Source organism: Malaclemys terrapin, chromosome 6, assembly GCF_027887155.1.
Source record: "Malaclemys terrapin pileata isolate rMalTer1 chromosome 6, rMalTer1.hap1, whole genome shotgun sequence".
Lineage (NCBI taxonomy): Eukaryota > Metazoa > Chordata > Testudines > Emydidae > Malaclemys > Malaclemys terrapin.
In genome coordinates, this window is record NC_071510.1 from 43,670,012 (window position 1) to 43,686,704 (window position 16,693).

The window sequence follows — 16,693 nt, forward strand, 5'->3', positions numbered from 1 at the left end:
TTTGATATACTACTGATCTATTTTGGCAAAAACATAACATTTAAGATGTATAATTTGACTTCTCTTCATATGGGAGTGAGGTCTTGGAAACAGTAATAGTAGATTGTCTGATTAAGGTAGTCATCCATCAGCACCCTGGGAAAGGATTTAGGGTGAGGACAAAAAGATCACTTCTTCCTTATGGAAGATTGTAAAGGAAGGATCAGCTACAAGAGCCTGAAGCTGACTGACCCCTCTCCAGAAAATGGAGATAAGAAATGTGAACTTCTTAGAGAGATTGAAAAGAGAGCCGATTCCCAAAGGGGGGCTTTATCAGTCCTGCGAGAATTAAATATAGTTTGGAGGAACGTGTGTGGTGTTTTACTCAGTGGAAAGGTGTTCACGTCTTTCATAAAACTTTTTTCTAAAGTAGAACTAAAACACATTACAGAGTAGCAGCCGTGTTAGTCTGTATCCGCAAAAAGAAGAACAGGAGTACTTGTGGCACCTTAAAGACTAACAAATTTATTAGAGCATAAGCTTTCGTGGACTACAGCCCACTTCTTCGGATGCACTTCTTCGGACGTGGCTGTAGACCACGAAAGCTTATGCTCTAATAAATTTGTTAGTCTCTAAGGTGCCATAAGTACTCCTGTTCTTCTTAAAACACATTAGTTACTTCTACATAGTAAGCAGGAAGGGACTTAAGATAATACCATTCAATTTCCTATAACGGTATTAAGTGTTTTTTGACTGAAGACACTGGAACGGTGGTTGGAGAGGGTGGGTTTTTTTTGTTTTTTGTCCACAACAAAAATACCTTCACTACTACAAGTACAGTAACCCCTCGCTTAACGTTGTAGTTATGTTCCTGAACAATGCGACTTTAAGCAAAACGATGTTATGCAAATTCAATTTCCCCATAAGAATTAATGTAAATATGGGGGGGTTAGGTTCCAGGGGAAAAAAATTCACCAGACATAAGACTATAGTTTTTTCACCCCCCTGAGCCAGCAAGTTAGAGAATATAAAATGTAAGTGTAGATAAGCTCTTAAATTGTCACAGCTCGTGACAATTCTAGAAACATGGGGAAGGATGCTTGCTATTAAAGGGAATTGGGGAAAATGCACAGAAAACATCGGTTCTCCACTCCAGAAGAACATCTGCTATTCACTGACTATCTATTCCTGCTCTGAAGAACTTTTTGCATCTGGCCGAAAAGAAATCTCTCTCTGAATGCCCTCATTTTTAAAAATCCAGCCTGCCACTGTTTTAGAAATCACTTGTCTTGGTCCTGGAGGATTTGACTGATCTGCTAGAACAGTGGTCCCCAAATTTTTTCCCTCACACCCCCTCCTTATCCCTATCTGCCCTCCCCCTTGGAGCTGGGAGCAGGGCCACAGCTCCGGGAGGTGGGGGTGCACACAGGGGTAAGAAGGCCAAGGCTGGGGCCACAGCTAGGGGCAGGAGTGGACCCTTGGCCAGGGGTCAAGGCCTACCTACAGCCATGTGCGGAGTCCCGGGCCGGCAGCTGGGCCCAGGGCCAGGAGCAGAGCTGGGCGGCACTCCCTCCCTGCCCCCTGTGGGGGCTGGTCCAGACCCCAGCCGCACCTTCCCGAACATTACTCCATGCCCCTCTCCCCCAGGGGCTGTGCCCTACAGATTGAAGGCCTCTGTGCTAAAATATTGGAGATGTCTGAGATGATCACTGAAAGAGGCTGGAAGTGCAAAGAATATTCCCATCTGAATAATGTTCCTATGATTCCATCACTTGAGGCAAGTGAGCACCTTTTTAGGTATTGTTAACAAGAATAATGTCTTCCATATTTAGAACATAATGATGAGCTACCTAGTGTTACAGAGGTTTCATCCTCAATCAAGCATAAGGAGTACCATAAATGGCTGAAGCCTCAAGACCCAACTGACCAAGGTGAGAGATCATTTCCTGATCAGAGTTCTCAGACAGTAGAATCACAGAATATCAGGGTTGGAAGGGGCCTCAGGATGTTATCTAGTCCAACCCCCTGCTCAAAGCAGGACCAATCCCCAGACAGATTTTTGCCCCAGATCCCTAAATGGCCCCCTCAAGGATTGAACTCACAACCCTAGTTTTAGCAGGCCAATGCTCAAATCACTGAGCTATCGCTCCCCGCTCATGGTTCTACATATATTTAGGTACCTATGTTCTATTAGGAATACTTTCCCTTGTGCCAAATCCAACATAGAAACGCAATCCTTTTCCACACTATGGTGCTCCCAACCCCTCTTCAGGGATCCTTCTCATGAGACAGTATGAAGGGCATAAATGCATTCTCTTCTGGGGCTGGGAACAACAGAAGAATAATATGAGGGGGAAAGGGTTTCTATTAGAAATGCTTTTTGATTCCTCAAAAGAGTCAGAGGCTGTTTTGGATCTCAAAGTTAAATTCCTTGATCAGAAAGCTCAAGTTTCAGATTGCTGCCCTGGACCTGAATGTTCTCAAAATCAGACATTGGTATGGCAGCCGACTTAAGGTGCCAGAACATACATGTCTACCCTATACCTGGATAACTTGTTAGTTTAGGCTTCATCTCAACGACCTCTAACAGAGTCCACGCAGAGGATCTGCCATCTGTTTCACACTGCCATCTGCATTACCCTGACTCAGATTGCCTTTGCACAATGTTCAAAACTATTCAGTATCTGAGTGAAGAGCTTATTTCCAACAAAAGTAAGTATAGAAGCTGATGTCTTTTTTTGGGATAAAAAAATATTTCTAATAGAAACCTTTCCCTCCCTCATCTTCTTCGTTTATTGTTCCTAGCTCCAGAAGGGAATGTATTTATGCCCTTTAAACTGTTGCATTAGAAGGGTCCCTGAATAGAGATTAGGAGGCAGCATAGTGTGGAAAAGGACTGCACATCTATGTTGGATACTTCAAATTGCCATGGATATGATCTAGTGTTAGTAGAATATTTTTATATTTCTAAAGGTCAGCACAGTAGCCAATAGGAGCACAACATTTAAAATCTGTTTCAGGGAGACAATATTAGCAGATCTAAAATATAGCCCATTTCCCTTCTTATTCATTTGCAAAGTCAGTAGATTCCTTTATATATGAACACACTTTCCATTAAAATTAGCAGCATCTGAAAACTTCTGAACAACAGCACTGTAACAATCCATCTTGTGACAGAAATGTTATGGCAACAGATTTAAATTTTAAACATCCAAGGAGCTATGAGCAGAAAGCAAAGAAAAATACCATGGCAATCTCCTTTTAAACTGTTGTATAATGTATATCAAGCAGGCTGACAGCAAGTTTGTAACCATCATCATTAGAATTGTTTTATTTACTAAAAGTATATTATAAATGTAAGGAACTTGATCCTGGTGGTCAGTCTTATTTATTCCTTCCTAAAATGTTTTGAAGTTTTATTTTATTTTTACAGCAAACAACAATGTATCCATGCAAGAACAGAAACTGCCATTTAAAAACTGCTCATTTTTGATCCAACCAAACTGAATCTACTCATTTTGGTCAAGATTTTCTAAAAAAATAAGTGATTTTGGATGCTCTACCCAAGATACCTTAAATGGGCCTGATTTTCATATAGTGCACAGCAAGCAACTTCTTAATGTCCAACTCTGTTAAGGAGTCACACCTGGGCAGCCAAAAATTAAGACACTCAAAAATACTATCACTTTTGAAAAGTAGGTTTGTTTATTTTAAAGGTTTATTTTAAACTCACATTTCTAAGCTCTCAAAATATTTTTTAGCATAATGACATACTATTTCTGCCATACAACATAGCAGTGTTTACAACTGGAAATACACATGAGCAGTTATGATCATGTGTGATGAGCTCAAATGCATGTGCGCAAAAGGGCCGTTACAACCTTAACTTTCACATTTCCTGTCTTAGGTACTTCGTGCAACTGTAACAGTCCATTAACTTAGTTTTTTTTACATTTAGTTTCCAGTGTGTGTATATATGTAGGGCATTTTGTTTCAAAAGAAAAGTCCCCAATTCTCTAACACATACCAGTCAAAGACTAACAGGCATTGATCATCATCATTAGTAAACTCTGCACTAAGAAGCACCAAACAGCCAAAGTTCAATGCATCTTATTACTGGAGACCTTATGCACATTGCCTTGTCTCGCATTCATATAACTATGAGTGCAGCTCAAGAAAAACACCTCCTGCCACTTGACCAGTGCTCTTCTATCTTTAAATCCTCCCTTTTCTGTAGTTTTATCAGAGACCTTAAATCTGCATTAAGTAGCTTAAATCACTCTAAATCTTTAGAGCAGCTTAAACAGATTAAACCTATAAGGTCTTAGACCCCAATTCTGCAATGAGCTCCACCCCTGTACCAACACAGAGTTGTACTGAAGCCAAAGGAGTCTGGCTCAGAGATCCACCTCTGTAGAGCTTGTTGCAGGATTGGCGCCTCAGTCGTAAAAAGTTTAAACTGATCTAAGGTCTTAGGTTTAAACTGGAAAAAAATACCAGGAGATACCATGTAAGTGGTCAAAAAGGTGGCAGGAGAGCCAAGTGACGTAGCTGGGCAAGAGATGATATAATACAAGTTGGATTTCGTTAAGCTTTTCTTAGTTCAGGATTCTGATCACTAAGTAGTCATAAATATCCTAAATATTCATAACTGTACAACCATCAGACAAGTTTTCCCTAACCCATTATTTGTTTTGGGATACATCATTGAGACTTAAAATCAATCCAAGATTAAGAAAATCAGTTTCCTAATTTTTAAAAGTTATGAATGTTTAGGAAAACAAATTTTGAAAGGTCATACTCAACTTACCATGCATCCATGCACCACTCCTTTACCAAAAACATACCCATACAAACAACTCTTATATCTTTAGTAAATCCAAAACATTTTTGCCAGCCAAGCAGAGGCATTAGTGCTCATTGTCTGCTATGACCAAGCAAAATCTCAAGCTTCAAACATTAGCAATTTTTCTTGTATTCTTCTGTAAAAATGTTCAGTTAGATTTGTTTAAAGAAGAGTCATTAGTATTTTTCCATCTGCAGTGACCCAGAGCACATCTAAAGGGATTTGGCTCAAGCGTTGGGGAAAGGCCCCAAACAGGTGACGTTTCCATTGCACACAGTGAACGTTCCAAACGTGTGAACTCACGGGGCTTATTTTACATATCCTGGGGCCCAGCGGTAACAGGCAGAGTTTGGCCGAGCACCGACCGGGGGCAGAGAATGAGCTGTGCGTATCGAAAAGGCCAAACGCTAGAAAAAAGTCACTGTTTTCAAGAGAGGGCACCTAGAGGCAGCAGGAGGGCCAGCGAAGGCCGAACCTCAGGGCAGTTCCCGACGGGATCCCCACGCGGCTGCGGGATGGTTAGTTACCAAGACGCCCACGTTAGCACCGGCAGGATTTAGCTGCGGAGCGAACAAAGCCCTACAAGTCTCAAGCAAGGGCGGCGGACCGGCCCCGGAGGGGAACAGACTCGACGTGACCCGGCAGGGCTCTCCCGGCTGCAGTTACCCCCAGCGCTTGGAGCAGCTAGAGACCGCAGCCCCCACCCGAGAGGCAGCCGCAGAGCGGCGCCCGAGCCCGGCACTCCCTCGGGCCTGGCGAGAGAGCAGCGGCGAGTGCCGCGGACGCAAACGGCTTCTTCGCCAGTAACACCTCTCCCCCCCCCCCCCCAGGCCCCACTCCGGCAGGGGCAGAGTCCCCCCGGGCCCGTCCCTCCTCCTCGGGGAGGCCGCAGCTTGCGAGCGGGCGGCGGGATACTCATCTGCGCAGGGGAATCGGCGCCAGGGGGAGGGGCGGGGACGCGATAGAGCAACTTGAGCCCCGGGGGCCCGCGGAGGCAGGCGGATGGACATACTGTGTGGCCGCAGCACTCACTCCTTCTCCAGGGCGGGGATGCTCCGGCTCTGTCCCCAGCGGCGGCGGGACTGTCAGTGTGACTATTGTCTGCTAACAGGCGGTTACAACGGGGCTCGAGGGACGGGCAGTTGCGGAGGAGCTCGCGCCGCGGTGGCGAAGGGAGGGGGCACGCTGGTCGCTCGCGGGTTTGTTTATTTACCTCGTTCGCTGGTTGGCTGGGTCGGCGGTACCAACGCGTGCGCAATAAAAACGACATGTGACGCACAGTTCCGAGCGGAGGGCAACCACCCAGAGCGGGTACGGGCGCCAGGCTGGCTCAAAATGCCTAGTGAGCCGGCCGCGGGGACGAGTCGAGGGAAAAAGGCTGTCTCTGATGAAGCACCATTTCCCCACATAGCCCTGTTAGCCTGTATCAGCAAAGTATCAGGGGGTAGCCGTGTTAGTCTGTATCTACAAAAAACAACAAGGAGTCCGGTGGCACCTTAAAGACTAACAGATTTATTTGGGCATAAGCTTTCATGGGTAAAAACCTCACTTCTTCGGATGCAACCGAAGAAGTGAGGTTTTTTACCCACGAAAGCTTATGCTCAAATAAATCTGTTAGTCTTTAAGGTGCCACCAGACTCCTTGTTGTTTTTGTATCAGCAAAAAGAACAGGAGTACTTGTGGCATCTTAGAGACGAACACATTTATTTGGGCATAAGCTTTTGTGGGCTAAAATAGGGTTACCATACGTCCGGATTTTCCCGGACATGTCCGGCTTTTTGGGCTCCAAATCCCCGTCCGGGGGGAAAGCCCAAAAAGCCGGACATGTCCGGGAAAATCGGGGGGGCCGGGCCAGGGGCTGGGCCGGGGGTTTGGGGGCTGGGACGGGCCGGCGGAGCGGGGCCGGACCGGGCCGGGGGCTCCGGGGCCGGCCGGCGGTGCGATGCCTGGCCGGGGGCTCCGGCGGGGCCGGGCCGGGGGCTCGGGAACTCCAGCGGGGGCTCCGGTGGGGCCAGGCCCGGGGACTCCAGCGGGGGCTCGGGGGCTCCGGCGGGGCCAGGCCCAGGGACTCCGGCGGGGGCGCGGGGGCTCCGGCAGGGGCTCGGGGGCTCCGGGCCGGGGTCTCGGGGGCTCCGGCAGTGTCAGGCCGGGCCGGGGGCCGGGCTGGGGACCGGCGGTGCGGTGCTGGGGGCCGGGCCGGGGACCGCAGTGCTGGGCGGGCCGGAGGTGGTCGGCCGGGGGCCGGGCCCGGGGCCGGCACCCCAGGGCCGGGGCCAGCCTGGGCCGCGCCTCCTCCCCCCACACTCCCCCTTACCTGCTTCAGGCTTCCCGCGACTCAAATGTTTGCGGGAAGCAGGGGAGGGGGCGGAGTTGGGGCGGGGGCAGGGGCGGGGCTGGGGGCCCGTGGAGTGTCCTCCTTTGGGAGGCACAAAATATGGTAACCCTAGCTAAAACCCACTTCATCAGCTGGGAGGGCTCTATGTATTTTGCCGCCCCAAGCACGGCAGTCAGGTGGCTTTCAGTGACATGCTTGCAGGAGGTCTGCTGCTCCCGCGCCTTCGGCGTACCCACTGCCAAATTGCTGCCGAAGCCGTGGGACTGGCAGACCTCCCGCAGGCATGCCGCTGAAGGCTGCCTGACTGCTGCCCTCACAGCGACCGGCGAGCCGCCCCCCGCAGCTTGCTGCCCTAGGCACTCACTTGGTGCTTGGAGCCGCCCCTGTTCATCAGATGCAGTGGGTTTTAGCCCACAAAAGCTTATGCCCAAATAAATGTGTTCGTCTCTAAGGTGCCACAAGTACTCCTCATTCTTTTCACTTCCTACATGTACCGGAGTAACCATATGCTGCCCTGCCGAGCCACATGCCATCTCCATGCTAAAGGATGATGCTGACGGGGGGTGGGAAATGGAAGCCAGGCCGCGGCATAGGCCCCGCCCCCTCCTGCTTCCCAGCCAGCTCTGCTGCCAGGGAGGGAGCTGGTACTGGGCCACCACAGCCCAGCTTGGTGGCAAGGGCCCGCTCTGCTGTGTCTGTCAGCGCCCTGCGCAGTAGCACCATCAGCATGACAGGGGTGCACTTTGCCTTCAACAGATGCAGGCTCAGGTCAGCTCTTGCAGAGTCCTGCATCACTATGGACAACCTTGCTGTAAAACCAGGGATGGTTTCCTAGCTCGATCTTCGGTGTGGGGGTGAGGGGGATCATCCCTAGGGTTGCCACTATGCAGCCCACAGAGGGTGAGTAGGCAAGCGGCGGGATGGGGCAAGCCAACAGCTGGCTGGCCGGCAGGGTAGTGAAGAGGGCAGTGGCAGGCTAGGGAGTGAGGGTGAGCCAGCGGCAGAAGTTAAGAGGCCAGCAGCGGGCAGACAGGTGAGCTGGCAGCAAGGAGAGCAGACGAGCCGATGGCGGACAGGCAGGTGAGCTGGCGGCAGCGGCGGGGAGGGGCTGAGGAGGCGAGCCGGGGGGGTGGGGGGATGACTAGCTGAGTGGGTGGGCAGTGGTGGGGGAGTGGGGGACAGGTGAGCCGGCAGCAGGGGAGAGGGGCTGAGGAGGCGAGCCAGGGGGGAGTGGGAGGATGCTGAGCCGGTGGGCAGTGGCAGGGAGGCTTTATACTTGGAGGCGATTGGTGAGTCGGTGGCTGAGCTTTTCTACTGATCTTGTCTCTTATAAAAATTGGTCCTTTTTGCTGCTTTTCTCTGGGCTGGGGGTTGTCCTAATACTGCAAAGAGGGTGTTCCCAAAGGAAGGTGCTTGCTTCTATCGCCCAAGGCCGTCAGTATGTCTGCTGTTCTGTAGTCAGACCAGTGGCTGGTCCACCCTAACCCCCCACTTCAGGCTAAGGTACGCAAATTCACGTAGCTGAATTCGAAGTACCTTAGTCCGAACTTACCGCGGGTCCAGACGCGGCAGGGAGGCTCCCCCGTCGATGCCACGTACTCCTCTCGCCGAGCTGGAGTATGGGCATCGACAGCAAGCACTTCCAGGATCAATCCAGGATAGATTTATTGCGTCTAGACCAGATTGATTGTCCTTGGTCTGGCTCCCATCCCCTCTCCAAGGGTTGCAGCTGTCTGGAGGTGCCTGCCTTCCACGCCTTCCTCATTTACACCTCATTCATTCAACAGGGTAATTGATTACAAAGTGGGGGGGAAGATCTTACTCTACTTCTAGCAAAAAGACATTTTTCTTTTACCTTAATTATATTACCTTAGGGGGCCTGCTATAACATATTACCAAGGTTCAATACTGGTGTTTTGGCGGGGCGGCGCTGGGGAAGGAGAGAGTTTGTTTCTGTGGGGTGGGCAGCAGTGGAGGGGGGTTGTTGCCGCAGGGCTGGGTGGCACTGTGTGTGTGTGTGTGTGTGTGGGTGGGTGTGTGGGTGGGTGTGTTGCGGGGGAGTTGGGCAGCACGGGGGGGGGTGTTTTGGGGGGCCAGGAGGTTTCGGCCCTCAGCTGTTTTCTTTGGAGTAATATGGCCCTTGCTGCTTTATGAGTTGTGCAGACCTGCACTACATCGTCTTTTGGGAATGATGCATTGTCAAGTTTAGCACTTGGAAATAAATTTACCACTATCCTATCTCTAGTACAATTCTTTGCATCTAATAGTTACTGAAATCCCAAATTTCTATATATAGCAGGCTTTTACCCGTCCTTATACTTATGTGACCTAAAGCATTTCAAACGGAGTTACATGTTGGTTGCTTAAAATGCCATTTGTTTATACAGCTCTTGCTCTTGATAAAAGTTTTTGTATTGCCTCTTCCTCCCAAAGTGAAATTATCTCAGAACTCACAGCTTATTTACATTTTCAATAAGGTGGTTTTTTTATACCACATTTCACATTTTTTAAATTATATTTTAACAACATTTTAGTACATTTTTGGATTAACTTTTTCTTGAATAATATTGGTTTTGTACCCACATTTCCTTCTGATCATGGGCACCACTGGAGATGCCTGCGCCTCCCACAACAATTTCCTATATAATTGAAAATGTAACAATTTGTTTACCCTACACAATTACACCTTTACAGTTTTCAAACAGTTAACTGAACTGTTGGATCTTGTAATTGTGAAATACATCGAACATGGCTAGCATAAACTCACATCATTTCCTTTAATCATTGCAATATCTGTGCATGAGAGGTACCTGTCCCATAGATCCTAGCACAGCTCCCCAAAGCTAAGGTTTGTGTTAACAATGCACTTGGATAGGTGATGTACTTCTATTTTTTTAAAAATGCAAACTGGCTATTACCATTTTTTGCTGTATTTAGAAAAGTTATATGGCATTGCTATTGCATCAAAATATGTTTTGAAACAAAAATATCTTGCGTGCCTCAATTACACCTTATAAAACAGAAAACTCACGAGCGTAAGATTACAGAAGCTTCACCAGCTCAAAACAAAGGAATACAGGAAATAGCACATTGCATAGAGTGGGAACTAGGGTAGTATAAAAGCACTATGGGATTTTGCTGAGAGGACCAATTCTAACATTGCAACTGCAGTACTAGTATTTTAGTCTATATTAGGCCTGGATTAGTACAGGGTGACCCAATGCAGTGGTGAGCCTGGCTAGAAGTAAGAGCAGTTGTAATGATTTGGCAACAATTGGGCTTTGTTGCAAGCACTTGTGTAGCACACCTCTAGACTACAAACATGCCAGCAATCCCAAGTTTTTATAATATAGACAAAGGTTAATATTATTCATGTAGAGCGAGCTGTGTTAGCTGTTTTCAGCTGGGAGATTTTTAGGGTTCCATCTTGAAAGAGATCATTGTCATATTAAAGATTAGCATAGGAAGGAATTATAATTCTTGAAATGTCTGGAAAGCCTGTGCAGTATTCACATTTCAAGATTAAATAACTTGTCCTTTAAGTTAAAACAAGAGAAAAAATACCAAAAAGGCACCACAAAGAAGTGCCTAACCATTTATTTATTTATTAAATTCAGAAGTTTAGTGCTTAGAGGCTGAAAATAAGAATATCATCAAACTTAGCCCTGGTTTACACTGGGAGGGACTCGATCTAAGTTACACAACTTCAGCTATGTGAATAACGTAGCTGAAGTCTACGTACTTAGGTCTACTTACCTCAGCGTCTTCATAGCAGTAAGTCGACTGCTGCCGCTCCCCTGTCGACTGCGCCTGTGCCTCTCGCTGCGCTGGAGTACAGGAGTCGACGGGAGAGCACTCGGGAATCGATTTATCGTGTCTAGACTAGACACGATAAATTGATCCCCGCTGGATTGATCGCTGCCCGCCGATCCAGTGAGTAGTGTAGACATACCCTTACTCTGAAACCAGTACAGAATAATCCTCCTCAACAAATAAGAACTGATTTAAGCCATTTTCCACCTAATAAAATTGCCTTTGTGCAGAATTTGTGTACCAAATGTCATCCCAATATGACTAAAAATGATTCATGCAGGGTGAAACTCACTGTAATGCAGAGATGTATATGAAGTCTTAGGTGCCTCTTAAAGCTCAACTTAAGTTCCCAAAACCAAATCCTTGTCCTATTATAGACAGCAGCGAAACTCCCACTGATTTATGGGACAGGGATTTAACCCTTAATGTATTGTTTAAGTGGGTGCACAGAGCCTTGTGCAGAACATACGCATGAGATTAATTTCACTATGGTCTATACCAGGTGTGGGCAAACTACAGCCAGTGGGCCGGATCTGGCTCGCAAGTCGTTTTAAGCCAGCCCACGAGCCGCACCACGTGGCTCGACCCTGCTCCGGCCGGGGCACTGGGTCGGGGGCCTCACCATGCGACTCAGCCCCACTCCAGCCAGGGCATAGGGTTGGGGCCACACCCCACGCGGCTTGGCCCGGCTCCCGCTGGGTCGCTGGGTCAGGGGCTGCACCACGCGGCTCGGCCTCGCTCCGGTGCTACAGTCGAGGGCCACACCACGCGGCTTGTCCCCGCTCTGGCCAGGGCGCTAGGTCAGGGGTCGCACCAATGGCTTGGCCCCGCTCCGGTGCTCCGGCCAGGGTGCAGGGTTGGGGCTGCACCACCCGGCTTGGCCCCACTCCGGCTGGGTCAGGGGCTGCACCATGCGGCTCAGCCTCGCTCTGGCGCTAAAGCCGGGGCACTGGGTCGGGGCCGCACCATGTGGCTCCCAGAAGCTGCAGCATGGCCCCACTCCGGTTCCTACGTGCTCCATGGGAGCTGTAGGGGCGGTGCCTGCGGCTGGGGCAGCGTGCAGAGCCGCCTGGCTGTGCCTCCGTGTAGGAGCGGAGGAGAGACATGCTACTGCTTCCGGGAGCCACTTGAGGTAAGCACCGCTTGGAACCTGCACCCCCTGATGAGCCTCTCCCCTCACCCTAACCCCATGCCCCAGCCCTGGTTCCCCTCCCGTTCTCCAAACCCCTCGTTCCCAGCCCAGAGCACCCTCCTGCACCCCATACCTCTCATCCCCTGCTCCACCCCAGAGCCTGCACCCCTTCCCGCACCGGAACCCCAATTTTGTGAGCATTCATGGCCTGCCATACAATTTCTATTCCCCGATGTGGCCCTTGAGCCAAAAAGTTTGCCCACCCCGGTCTATACTCCTAAAAAAGCGGGTCTATAATGGAAAAAGCAATAGACCTCCAGCACCCACTATTGTGTTTAGATATTGTAATAAATCTAGAATTTGGATTGCAAATCAAGTTAGCTTAACTTCAAATGCACAGTGCTACCCAAGCAACCAAACAGTTTTTAAAGGTCTGTCTCTTTTTTTGCAGTTAAGTTTTACCATTGACATAACAGCTGAAGCAACTGTCAGAAGAATGGTGGCCAGATAGATCACTGTAAATTAACCCTCACATTCTTTTTACTCCCATATTGCACATTAGTGAAATGTCAATATAGGCCATAAATGCCAATTAGTGAATAACATTAAGACAATACAAAGACAACCAATAAATGGCTGCTTTGTGGGACTTAAAAGAAAGTCTTGTAATCCCTCTTATATTTACCAATAAAAACCAGGAATCTCTCATGTAGTGGGAGAGGAAAAATTAAGAATGTTTTGTTCACACCAGCTCTAATTTCACTCAAATATTTATACTAATCAGAATTTAATCATTTATTTAGCATATTTGTTTTTTCCTCCCTGTGTCACTGCTACCCTTGTCTCAGGCTCTCTTAATTCTGTTTTCATATATAGATTGCCAGAACCCATTCAAAGCTCATAATTCTTCCATTTCTCTGCTGAGTAGTTCCAAGTCTTCCATTCAAACCCATTCAATACATCTAAAACTAAGAGGGACAAATGCAATTTCTACTATATGAGGAAATATATACACCATGCACAATGTGCCGTGGAACCAAATCTGATATAAAGTAGGTAAAACATCTTTTAAAACTTGCAACAGGTTTTAAAGATCATTATAAGTTAATACCCATTATGCTTGGATAAGTAAATAAACCTCCCACCCAATCCTACAGAAATTCACAGAGCATCTAGTGACACTCAGTAGTGACTGAATCATTCTATCCTACATTTTAGTCTGCTTTTTGAGCCCATATGGACACGGTTTGTTTGTTTTTGGTGTGTAAAATACAAAGCAAAATCAAATCAGATCTATTTAAATGCAGGCTAACACACAAGACAGTTTGAGGTATATGATAAAGGCTCAGTATGTGTCTTTAACAGGTGTGTTTCATATAGCTGGTACTGTGATTTAGAAAACTGAAATTAAGGTTTTTAATACATTTACTGTATTTCCATGTATTGTTTTAGCATACATGTATTAAGTTATGAATAATAAATACATTTATATAAAATTTAACATTACTAAGCCTCAATTATTTAGACTTACAGTGTAGTAAAAACTCCTAACCAAAACCACCAACCAATTAAAAAAAACAAAAACAAACCTCCAAATCTCTTATATCACAATTCTACAGAACAATATGTAATAAGTCCAGTTTTCAAGGATACAATTATATAGGCCATTACGGGGCTGCAAAATGGTTCATCAATATGGTTATAATACAGTTTTGTGCAATCTATACAGAAAAGACCAACAATTGTGTTATAAGACAGTCAGAGCTGTTACATGTTACAACATGGTCTCTTGACATGGTAAAATTTGCTCTGCAGAAAGGCCTTTAATGGCCTGAAGCATGGGAAAATGAAGTTCTCTTTCTCTCAGTGGTCATGTACTGTGTACTGGAGGCTTCAATCCAAGATTCCTTAAGTATATCAGCAAATAATCTCAGTTCAGACTGGATAGATTTACTGTTGCTAAGTGCAGCAAATAATTCAGGACAAAGTTTTCAAATATGGGTGCTTAAAGTTAGGTCCCTACATAAAAATGGCCTGGTTTTCAAAAGTGCTGAGCTCTGAGGTGCTTATCACCTTTGAAAGTCAGGTCAACTTTTACTTAGGAGCCTAAATATGAATGTAGGTGCCTAACCTATAACACTCAAATTCAAAAACCTTGGCCTCTGCCTTCAAGTCAGCTCAGCTAACTAGCTTCTTGTCAATGATCACTGCTCTCTTACAAAACACTATTCAACTTATTATCCAGAACTAAACAAACTAATTGTAAAGCAATGGATCTGTGTACTCTCTACTCTGAAGTAGATTTGGATTTTAAAAGAATGATTTATATTTCCTTCTAAATGAAAAGTTGTGAACCACTATTACCAATAACAATGTATTATATTGTACTGCTGGCTTACCTTAAGATGCTGAATTTTTCGTCCCATATTTTACCATTTCAATAGTACACAAACATCACACTTCAAAGCTAGATATGTCAAATGTTTAAAAAAAAAAAGCCCACAAACAAAAAACACAAAAAGTGAAATAAGTAATTGCATCTATTTCACAAATAAGGCATAATACTTGTTTCGCACAGAGCTTAAAAAAAATTTATATAAATATGTAAAGAAAAAGACTTTAAAACAGTTTTTAAGGCATGTTTGTCTCATGCAATATAATTCTTACATAAGAGTAAGTAATTAAATGCTGAGGAAAAAAAAATTATTTGAAATATTTACATATACCTTTTGAGGAACAAACATAGTTTTAGACCCTGACTCAGATATCAAGCATATGCTATGTATAGATGGGAATTCAGTCACTGCCAATTACTAGGTGCAGGTCCAGTAGCCAAGCTTTTAAACTATGTATTTTGCAAATTACCATGGACCTTAATGTGTTTATAAACCATTAAAGTGAAATTACCTTAGTCACAGAATATTCTTGTACAATTCAATAGTCTTCAATCTTCACTAATGTTAGCTTTTGAAAAACGCACCATAACTTTTAGAGTTATTTGGAAAACCAAGGAATATAAAGTTTTTTTTTCCTCTCAGGAATAAGAAGCTTTTTAATCATGTGCCTGTTTGTGGTTGTGCCAATAAGAAAGGGTCTCAGATTCTTTGAAACTGCATAAGCGCAACAAACACATATGATCTCTGGTGTTCTGAATAGCAACAGTTACAGAACAATGGTTCATTCACCTGTGGCTGCTAGTTGACTAGTGCATGAATAAAGGAAATGTAATACAGTGATTCCAGTAGCATGTGTTGCTAAAAATGTGTCAAAGAATAACTATATCTTGAAGTCATTAGATTTTCTGGACATTTCAATGGAATCTGCAGCAACAGAATTGACACTGCCTCCAAGGCTGGAGCGCCTCAGTGATAGTTCGGATGCTGGAATATGCCGTAATTCTCGGCGAGACAGTTTTACTGGAGTCACTCCTTGAAGCTGTGTTATGATCTCTTTTGTCTGAGAATGAGAGAATAGTTGAGGATGAGATTTTGAAGAGCGTACGTCATCTGGTCCTGCTTGGTCTTCAGTACTACTTGATAAACACCCTCTATTGTGTGCTAGCTCTGAAACATCTTCTTCAAGCTTGTATGAATTCTGCCACCACCTTAAACCACTTGCTGGGCTGTCTGTTTGTCTTAGTTTTCCTGATTGTTTGTTGCTTTCAGGTTTGGACGTCAATTTGAATTCTTCTGAAGAAACTTCTGCTTCTTGGCTCAGTATCCTGTTAGCAGCAGCATCATCTAAAAGGAAGTTTTCCGAGAAGCAAACGGTTAGGATACAATTCATATGAGAATCCTCCCAGTCAAGGAAACATTGTTTTACAGAACATTAACTAGGACATATAGTCTTAGGGCATTAACAAGATTAAATGTGAAAACTGGCCCCAATAATAACCATTCAACAGTGGTGTATGCAATGTAGTTGTAGCTGTGTCGGTCCCAGGATATTAGAGAGACAAGGTGGGTGCGGTAATATCTTTTGTTGGACTAACTTTTGTTGGCGAGAGAGACAACACAACATTGGTTTTGCGCAACATTGGTGGCATTTTTTACAGCCTGCTAAACAAACATCTCATGTATAATGACAGAAGGTAACTAGCTGTTACTTCCATCCACCTAGGCCAGCAATTCTCAAACTTCATTGCATTGTGACCCCATTCTGACAACAAAAATTACTACAAGACCTCAGGAGGGAGGACCGAAGACCAAGCCCACCCCGAGCTCCACTGCCCCAGGGGCAGGGGGCAAAGCTGAAGCCCAAAGGCTCCTGCCCTGGGCGGAGGATATGTAACCTTAGCCCTGGGTGGTGGGGCTTGGGCTTCAGCCCTAGGCAGTGTGGCTTGGGCTTGAGCTTCAGACTTGCTGGGACCCAGAGCCAACCCCAGCCTTGGCGACCCCACTAAAATGGGCTTGTGACCTACTTTGGGGTCCCGACTCATAGTTTGAGAACCCCTGGGTCTAGGCATTTATACCTGGCTCTTCACCATTTTAACTTGTAAGTGCACCTGACCTAATGGACTGATGCATAATGGGGTTAAGTTTTCAAAAGCAACACCTAAAATTACTCTTGTAGATATACAAGCAAATGC

The 16,693-nt window shown here is 46.1% G+C and overlaps 2 protein-coding genes across 7 annotated transcripts in view; both read right to left on the bottom strand.

Annotated features, from left to right (window-relative positions):
- GKAP1 (G kinase anchoring protein 1) overlaps window positions 1-6,107 on the bottom strand; it is a 45,264-nt gene extending 39,157 nt beyond the window's left edge. For 2 of the 5 annotated variants that reach the window (XM_054032756.1, XM_054032751.1), the window contains exon 1: window positions 5,838-6,018. Coding sequence is in view for 1 of the 5 variants with exons in the window: in XM_054032755.1 (XP_053888730.1) it covers window positions 6,039-6,095 (57 nt within the window). In the remaining 4 variants the exon portion in view is untranslated. Of the gene's footprint in view, window positions 1-5,837; window positions 6,019-6,038 lie in introns of those variants that run through there. The other 3 variants (XM_054032755.1, XM_054032754.1, XM_054032753.1) reach the window with 3 other exon arrangements.
- Window positions 6,108-12,650: 6,543 nt separating this feature from the next.
- KIF27 (kinesin family member 27) overlaps window positions 12,651-16,693 on the bottom strand; it is a 47,237-nt gene continuing 43,194 nt past the window's right edge. For both annotated transcript variants that reach the window (XM_054032921.1, XM_054032922.1), the window contains one exon: window positions 12,651-15,845. In XM_054032921.1, coding sequence (XP_053888896.1) covers window positions 15,382-15,845 — 464 coding nt within the window. In that variant the 3' untranslated portion in view covers window positions 12,651-15,381. The remainder of the gene's footprint in view (window positions 15,846-16,693) is intronic.